The 9,810-nt window shown below is 37.2% G+C and overlaps 1 protein-coding gene across 2 annotated transcripts in view; it reads right to left on the bottom strand.

The window, feature by feature from the left end:
- Positions 1–6,559: 6,559 nt before the first annotated feature.
- The window catches only part of FAM174A (family with sequence similarity 174 member A), a 32,225-nt gene continuing 28,974 nt past the window's right edge, over positions 6,560–9,810 (bottom strand). For both annotated transcript variants that reach the window (XM_073344592.1, XM_073344593.1), the window contains one exon: positions 6,560–7,164. In XM_073344592.1, the coding sequence (XP_073200693.1) occupies positions 7,161–7,164 (4 nt within the window). In that variant the 3' untranslated portion in view covers positions 6,560–7,160. The remainder of the gene's footprint in view (positions 7,165–9,810) is intronic.

Here is a 9,810-nt window from a genome sequence, read left to right as displayed (position 1 = left end):
GTCTTGCTATAGCTGACCATAAAATAGGGCTTTGAGTATTCTTGAGTTGGTCTTGTGAAAAAGATGCACAGGCCAACACAGCTGAGCTTTTATGAGCATGCTTTGAATGCCAGAGATCCAACAGTGATTAAGGATTTTGATATTCGGACTCTTGTCCTACCCTTTGACCCTGAAAACAGACTGAAGGCAGTAAGTATGGATCTCACAACTCTACAGAAGCATTGGGAGCACAACTTTCCAATAGACATTTAGCTTAGTGCTTATTTTAACACTGCTATCATTCCATAGGTCATGAGACAGCATTCCAAATGCAAAGCTGGCCTTGGCCATGCAATGGGTAATCTCATCATCAGTTGTGGTATTCAGTGACAGCATACTCCCTAGGTAGCAAAACTTCCCCATGGACTTCAGCGGAGAGTTGTTTATCTAATTCAGACCAACATGTACGTATCTCAGAACAAGTTGGTCCGATACTTCCATTTTCTTTAGGCCAATTGTGAAAACAAAGGAATTGACTGCACAAGTGAAGTGATCAGTTAAAAACTGAATGTCATCAATCGTGTAGGCAACCAGTGCACCATCATCAGCAAATAACTTCAGACAAACAGACCAAACTCCAACAGAAACTCATGGAAGTATTTCCCTTAGCTATAGAAGCCTCAGTGGAAGTTGAGACAGCCTGGAAACATTTTTAGGATATGACCTATATTATGGCTGCTGAAGTTCTCAGCTTCGTTAAGAGGAAACTGTAACATTGCACTCCATTTGCACATCAAAATATGCTTATGAATGTATGATGTAACTGGAATATGCTTTATGCAAAAGGTCTCTTGTAAGGTAACACTACAAAGCTTATAATCTACTGAGTGTGTTCATCCTATTTGTCTGCATGTATTATATCTATGTGTTGAGTTAGCAGAATAAGATATAAACTTGTATCACTGATGAAACATATTAAGTGGACGCCGTTAAGGGTGCTCCAGAAACGATCAGTTGTAAATGGCCTTAGTTACTTGAAAGCCTTCCTGTGTATGTGTGGGCCAGCCATGGGGAATGGAGAGTAGGGGTCTTACAGTGATATGTGACCATGTCACCTGATAATGAAGTCCATCTTAAATCTGGTACTTTTCAATTTAGAAGGAGAGGTGGGGAACCAGAGAGACAAAAGATTCCTGCCTTGTGCCAAAGCTATAAAAGAGGATTGAGCAGGACAAAAGGGGCTGCCAGTCATGAGAAAACCCCTGCTTACCACCTAAGATGTCTGCTGGAACTAACAAGGACTGTACAAGGGGAAAGGATTGGGCCCTGAGTAGGAAGGAGTCTAGTCTGTGAAAAAAGCTTATTGGAACATCTCTGAGGATGAGATATTACCTGTAATCAGTTTCTTAATGTATTAGGCTTAGACTAAGAAAGGGATAGATAATAGGACAGAAAATATCATGTTGCCTCTATATAAATCCATGGTATGCCCACATCTTGAATACTCTGTACGGATGTGGTTGCCCCATCTCAAAAAAGATATATTGGAATTGGAAAGGGTTCAGAAAAGGGCAACAAAAATTATTAGGGGTATGGAACAGATTCTGTATGAGGAGAGATTAATAAAACTGGGACTTTTCAGCTTGGAAAAGAGACGGCTAAGGGGAGATATGATTGTGGTCTATAAAATCATGATTGGTGTAGAGAAAGTAGATAAGGAAGTGTTGTTTACTACTTCTCATAACACAAGAACTAGGGGTCACCATATTAAATTAATATGCAGCAGGTTTAAAACAAATAAAAGGAAGTATTTCTTCACCCAACACACAGTCAACCTGTGAAACTCCTTGCCAGAGGATGTTGTGAAGGCCAAGACCATAACAGGGTTAAAAAAACTAGATAAATTAATGGACGATAGGTCCATCAATGGCTATTACCCAGGATGGGCAGGAATGGTGTCCCTAGCTTCTGTTTGCCAGAAGCTCAGAATGAGCAACAGGGGATGGATCACTTGATGATTACCTGTTCTGTTCATTCCCTTTAGGGCACTGGTCACTGTTGGAAGACAGGATACCGGGCTAGATGGACCTTTAGTCTGACCCAGTAGGGCCATTCTTATGTTATGTTCTTATGACTTGCGAGTTTGTTTTATTTTGCTTTTGTGACTTACTTTGTTGTGTCTGTTATTACTTGAAACCACTTAAATACTAATTTTTATACTTAATAAAATCACTTTTGTTTATTAATAAACCCAGAGTAAGTGATTAATGGCAGGGAGCGAGCAAGCAGCTGTGCATATCTCTCTATCAGTGTTCTAGAGGGCGGACTATTTATGAGTTTACCCTGTACAAGCTTTATGCAAAGTAAAACAAATTTATTTGGGGTTTGGATCCCATTAGGAACTGGGTGTCTGGGTGCTGGAGACATAACTTGCAGAGCTGTTTTCAGTTAAGTCTGCAGCTTTGGGGGCATGGACCGGACCCTGGGTCTTTGTTGTTGAGCCAGATATGCTAGCTTGCTGCAAGACAGGGTTTCGGAAGTCCCAAGATAGCAGGGAAAATGGGCTCAGAGGTAATTTCAGCACATCATGTGACAGTCTCAAGGGGATCTCTGTGACTGAACCAGTCAGAAACATCAGGACTCATTTGATGAGAATGACCTGAAATGTGTCAACTCTTGAACTCCTAGGAAGCCTAGGAGCTAGGAAGGCTACATATCCAGTGAGCAAAACAGATGATCCAGCTCAAACTTTGAAAAATGAAAATCTAGTGCGGGGAAAAGAAAGTGGTGGAGTTACAACTGGCAGCAGACCAGACACCAAAAGCTTTTTTTCTGGCCTTTGTGCTATCTATGGCCACAGGTTCAATGGGATACCCCTCTAAGCACAGATTTCTCTACTCTCTCTTGCTGGGAGAATTATTGCACAGGTCATATTGAATAGACTTACCTCCCATCTTATGGAAGCCATCATCCCCAAGTCTCTGTGGATTTCAGTCAGGAAAGGACACTTTAGACACAATCTTCACAGCCCATCAGCTTCAGGAAAAGTGCTGGGTGCAAAACCATGGTCTTTATATTGTTTGTCAACCTAGCTAAAGCTTTTGGTGCTGTAAATCGTAAGGGACTCTGGAAACTTTTGTTCATCTTTGGATGCCCTGCAAAGTTTATTTCTATAATTTGGACCTTCTATGATGGGATGATAGCCAGACTGGTGGAAAATGCTGAAATAAAGAACTCCTTTATGGTCACCAATGTTACCACACAAGATTGCATACTGGCTCCCATGCTCTTTTCCATCCTTTTTTCAGCTACGCTTAGGGATGCATTTCATGACATTGACAGAGGAGTATTTATCCAGTTCCACACCGATGGGAAGTTGTCCAATCTTCAGTGCTTCTGTGCTCATGCAAAAGTACCAGATTTACTCAAAAAGGAGCACTGAATATTCAAATACATTAAATGTGGGGTATGGGTCTATTTTCATATTGCAAGTTTTCATTTAAATACACCTGCCTCAAAATGGGTCAAAATTCCAGTTTGTTAAATTAGTTTTGCTTTAAGCTTTTAAATAAATATAATGAATAGAAATGGAAAGGATATTGTGTCTGTCTACATACCTCCACAGGTAGCTGCATTCCAACAGTACAGCTGGTATCCCACAGTCCTCTTGTTTACCAGAAATGATCTCAATGCAGTTCTTGAGTTATAACAGTAAACCTTTTTGTTTGAACTATCCCAGTCTTCATTCTGTACCTTTTCCCATCAACATTTGTTATGGGTGGTTAAAACATTGTATAAACTTTTATCCACTTCGCTACAGTTGAACTCACTAACTGGAACCTAACAATCTACCCCAATTCTACAACAGGGCTTATGTGCTTAAGTGCTTTACTGAATCTAGACTTAAATCTTGATTAGTTGGTGAGACTGCAATATTGAAAATAATATTGAGTTATAGCTAGTGTGGGTAGCAGAGTTATTTTGAAGTTAACTAAAGCACATCATTTGCAACTAAAAAGGTTTCTCCTCTAAATATGCCAGGTTGAGTACAGAAGAATCCATCTTAACTAGAGCTATTAGAGAAATAATTGAATACTTCAGGGGATTGATAATGAGATATAAAGCCTTTCATGTCTAAGTCATCAGTTCAAATCAAGACCAGCTGGCAATGAAAAAGCTATTATCTGATGGCTGTTCGGGGTTATATCTTTGTGAACTGAATCTGGCTATCCCAGACTAGTTCTTTGTAGATTGGTTTGGCTTAGAGTCACTCACTCAGTTGATGATTTTTTAATGAGATTATAAATTTGGTTGATAAAGGTAATAGTGTTGATGTAGTGTACTTAGATTTCTGTAAGGCATTCGACTTGGCACTTCATGACATTTTGATTTAAAAAAAATTAGAATGATATAAAATTAATATGACTCACACTAACCATTTTCATGTGCTTTCAATAAATATCACTAGTAAATCTCCATATCACATTAAGATACCATAGCTATTCATATTGGCAGATTATTGTGGTGCAAGTCTTACCCCCACAGACCAATAATTACAACACAGAATAGACAGATTAGATTACCGGGTTCTGACAGAGTTACAAATATTAATTTTATGGCTGTCGATTACTCACAGTTAACTCACACGATTAACTACAAAAATTAATCACGATTAATTGCAGTTTTAATCGCATTGTTAAACAATAGAATACCAATTGAAATTCATTAAATATTTTTGGATGTTTTTTACATTTTTGTATATATTGATTTCAATTACAACACAGACTACAAAAGGTACACTGCTCACTTTATATTATTTTTTTATTACAACTAATGATAAAGAAAAGAAACAGTGTTTTTCAATTCACCACACACAAGTCCTGTAGTGTAATCTCTTTATTGTGAAAGTGCAATTTAAAAATGTAGTTTTCCTTTTTACATAACCGCACTCAAAAACTAAACAATGCAAAACTTTAGAGCCCACAAGTCCACTCAGTTCTACTTCTTGTTCAGCCAATTGCTAAGACAAACAAGTTTGTTTACATTTACAGGAGATACTGCTGCCCACTTCTTATTTACAAGATCCCCAGAAAAGTGAGAACAGGCGTTTGCATGGCACTTTTGTAGCAGGCACTGCAAGGTATTTACGTGCCATATATGCTAAACTTTGCATGCCCCTTCATGCTTTGGCTACTATTCCAGAGGACATGCTTCCATGCTGAGGACGCACTTCCATGCTGAGGACGCTTGTTTAAAAAAAAAATAATTAAATTTGTGACTGAACTCCTTGGGGGAGAATTGTATGTCTCTGGCTCTATTTTATCTGCATTCTGATATATATTTCATATTACAGTAGTCTTGGATGATGGCTCAGCACATGTTGTTCATTTTAAGAACACTTTCACTGCAGATTTGACAAAAGGGAAAGAAGGTACCAATGGGAGATTTCTAAAGATAGCTACAACACTCGACCCAAGTTTTAAGAATCAGAAATGCCTTCCAAAATCTGAGCGGGATTGTGGAGCATGCTTTCAGAAGTCTTAAAAGAGCAACGCTCCGATGCAGAAACTACAGAACCTGAACCATCAAAAAAAAACCAACCAACCAAAAAACAACCTTCTGCTGGTGGAATCTGACTCAGAAGATGAAAATGAACATGAGTCGGTCCGCACTGCTTTAGATTGTTATTGAGCAGAACCTGTCATCAGCATGGATGCATGTGCTCTGGAATGGTGGTTGAAGCATGAAGGGACATATGAATTTTCAGCTTATCTGGCATGTAAATATCTTGCAATGCCAGCTACAACAGTGCCATGAGAACACGTTATCACTTTCAGCTGACACTGTGAACAAGAAGTGGGCAGCATTATCTCCTTCAAATGTAAACAGGCCCTTTCGATGCTGATTCCCAGTTTACAATTACATTTCAAGATCTATCAGTTAGCCATCCTTTAATCTATGTAATGTGAGCCATATTAATTTTATATCATTCTAATTTTTTTAAAATCAAAATGTCATGAAGTGCCAAGTCAAACGCCTTACAGAAATCTAAGTACACTACATCAACACTATTACCTTTATCAACCAAACTTGTAATCTCATTAAAAACTCATCAACTGAGTTTCCATAAACCCATCTTTTTTCATAAACCCATGTTGATTGACATTAGTTATATGACCTTCCTTTAAACTCTTTACTTACTGAGTTCTATATCAGCCACTCCATTATCTTGGAATATTTTAAAGAAAGGATTACAGGATTAAATGAAGGCTTCTTGCTCTACCATTTTTGGGTGGCTTTGAATACCAAGGACCAGATCTTCGGCAGGTGGAAGTCAGAGTAGCTTCACTGATGTCAATGTAGCTATACTGACTTACATTAGCTGAGAAAGTGGCCCCTGGAGCCAGATTTTCCACTGTTACACCAGCTTTACGTCAGCGTGACTGCATTTGTTAGAGAAGCTAATGGAACAATTATCAGTCATAACTGGCTGACTAGAATGGCCATAACACTACCATATTTCTCAGGATCCTATCAAAGACAACTTTAAAACCTACATAAATGAAGTGTCATACAAATGTTAGGAATATTGTAAACATTTTATTGGTGCACTTAGGCAGTTTTAAATAATGTTTACATACAATAACTCACATTCATTTAGTCAAATATTTCAAACAAAAAAACCCAAAAGAAAACAAGAGGCAGTAGTTTGGCACAGAGCTTTTTCAAGATAGGGAAAGAAACTCAACTAAACTACACAAAATCTAGCCATACTACAGAATTCACACATACATAAGATGATGTTGTTTATATGGACTTAAAATATTACACTGGCAAAAATAAGTGAACGTATTCCAGATTGGTACAGAAAAGTATACAATACATATACACAAATAGGGAATTCAAATAAGCAGAAAATACCCTGTTTTAAAAGGGAATCTCCTTTCCAAATAGTTTTGAATTTTAGTGCACACCCCTCTGAATTTAGAGTATTTCTGTATGTACAAAGAGGTACAACAAATTGTTATAGTATTTATTGCAACAAACTAAGCATACCATAATATACACACTTTAAATACCCCCCCCCCCAACCCTGTTGATATATTGGCTTCTTATTCCTCCTGCATAACCTCCTCTTTCTGTTGATTTAAGATTAATTTCTCTCAATGAAAGGCACATACTTATCTGCAACAGAAGAAACAGAGGTGGTAATCTTTAAACATATACATTTTTAAACACCTTTAAAAACAAAAGAAATTAAAATATTTTTGCTCTGATTAAACCTGTCCAAAAACCCAATAACTTCTGGTACTGATAAAAGGAGTCTGCCTCATACATAAAATATCCTTCCATCGATCTGTTATACTGTATAATGATGGAATAGTGCATTTTGAAGGATGATTTCTCCATGCTAGGTTTATCTTTACAAAAAGAATAGTTTAAAGACTTAAGATTCTATAGTATGTACTGCAAAGTAAGTATTGTATTTAGGAACCAAGGATTTCTCAATCTGATTTCTTTTAAAACTAATATTGGGTTTCCACAATATTCAAATACACCAGGTCTGATCCCTTTCAATCCAAACATGTTCACTATTATGATCTACTGAAATGCCCTATTTCTAAGTAACAAAGGCTTTTGTGGTTTTTTCCCCTGATTCACAACTTCAGCAGTAAACTTCAAGGCTGGCTAACGTCAGGATGTTTCACCTGCCTAAAGTAGATGCTGCTTCTTGTAAATCTTGAAGAGGATACTTGAGGGCTATATTCTAACCTCTGGGACTTTTGCAAGTAATTTGAATGCCAACAAGTATTCTCTAATGCAGGTTGTCAGGTGTTTGTTTTACACGGTGTTTTGTTATTTTAGAGAACCAGTGTGGCAAGTCTTTCTGAAGAAGCAATTTATAGCTTTTTATCTTATCTTACAGAAGAGATAAAATACAAACACCTGTTTCTCCATGACATTTGTCTACAGCTATCCAAGTATCTACTTACAAGTATGTCAAATTGCAGTTCCAAATCATCCTGTACTAACTCTACTGGCTCAACCATTTGTTTCACGACACAGTTCCAAATTGTCCTCCTTGTTTATAAAGCCCACGATAGACAAACTCCAGCCGACCTCACATATCTTTTCTTTAGTCCCCTTCTACCTAGCACCAGACTCCCCATGGTTATTTCACACGAATTTGACATAGTGCAAGCACATAAACCTTTGTAGCTCCTCCCAGCTAGAAAAACCTGTATGCAATCTTAGCCTCAGAAACACCATTTATTTTCAAAAAGTTATTCTTCCGTATTTCTCTTGCTCACTTCCATTTTTTAAATTTTAAAATTAGGCAACTACTTCACTCCAAATTGTTTTTGAATAGTTAACAGATACTATACAAATTGAAATCATATGTCAGTCACTAGATTCTTGCAATATTGAAGTACACCTACATACATTATAGCCAGTCATCCTTAAATAGGAAATTGTTTTTGTGTTACAATTTTAATTTCACTGTAGCATGTAGTAATTTGTTTTTACCTAAACAATAAAAAAATAAATGAAACAGTCTGTAGAACAGAAAAGGGTTTATCAGTTTTAAAAATTAAAAAAAAAAAAAAGGTTTTCCTGTATAATCTGGGTTGGAGTTGCAGCAGATTTCTATGATAAACATTTTGTGCACATCAACACCACCAATGATAAAAAAAAAACCTTTGGAAGTAAAATTATACCAGTCAGCCAGATGTTCAGATGCACTAGGTGCCTTCTCTACAGGCAACTGCAAGATTCTCCTCCATCCCTAAATCAACTCTCTAGGCCTTTAAATCCTTACCTGTCATTCCTTTAAGAATAATACAGATCCCGATAATCATTAAAACATACTGGTTGAAAAGTGATGAGTTTCAAAAGATTTAATTACACCAGTGCTTGCCATGAACCTACCAAAAGTCCAACCAGAGTCAACACGCTCCTAATCATGAAGATGTACTTTTTAAGCATCCTACACCCAGGTTTCAAATTTCTGCACTAATCCTCCAAACAATGCCACTGAGCAGCAATACTCCGTAAATACTGTGTGTAAATGGGAATGTTAACTTAGCAGCAACTGTTTGAAATGTTATTCTCTACAGGTAACTCAAATGGACTACCTGAACAAGCAATGGAGGAAAACACTGGAAGACAAAAAAAGGGGGGGGTGGGGTGGGAGGGAAGAAAGAGGGGTCCTAATAAGCTGCTGAATCAACCTCTTGCAAAGGCTGAGAGTTTCTCTACAAGATTAAATAAATTGTGCAATATGAGAGAATGTAGCAAGCCTCTGATTTACATAGATTTTCAAGATTAATTTCTTCTTATATTATGGACTGGATGAAATTGGAAGCCCCTGGAAGCCATTTGCCCTAGCTTTTCATCCTGAGATGGTGGCTCAAGACACTTGAATAATGAATTAGGACTTTGTAGCTCTCTTTCCTTTGCAAGACACAAAAAAGAACAAGTTCAATTCTCTGCAACACTTTTACCTTAATATTTCTTAAATATGAATGTTTAGCAGGCTATTCTCTTCTGGAGACATTTATGCTATGTCTGTGCTGTGTACATAGTACAACTATAATTTTCTAAATTGGTTAACTGAAACTCTAGGTAAGTGATACTCAGACTGAGGCTTGTGAGCCGCAAGTGGCTCTTTAATGTGCTAAAAAAAATGCCAGACACATATAATATTAAAACAATGTTTGATTTAATTATTAACCAATTTAAGTTATTAACCAATCAGGATCCTTTTCTATGTTATTAACCAAGTATAGTTGATAAAATAATAACACTTGGTCAGTCATTGTGCTGTGA

Source organism: Lepidochelys kempii, chromosome 5 (genome assembly GCF_965140285.1).
Source record: "Lepidochelys kempii isolate rLepKem1 chromosome 5, rLepKem1.hap1, whole genome shotgun sequence".
Classification (NCBI taxonomy): domain Eukaryota; kingdom Metazoa; phylum Chordata; order Testudines; family Cheloniidae; genus Lepidochelys; species Lepidochelys kempii.
The sequence above is the reverse complement of the archived record's forward strand: the minus strand, read 5'-3'. Positions and strand labels throughout refer to the sequence as shown.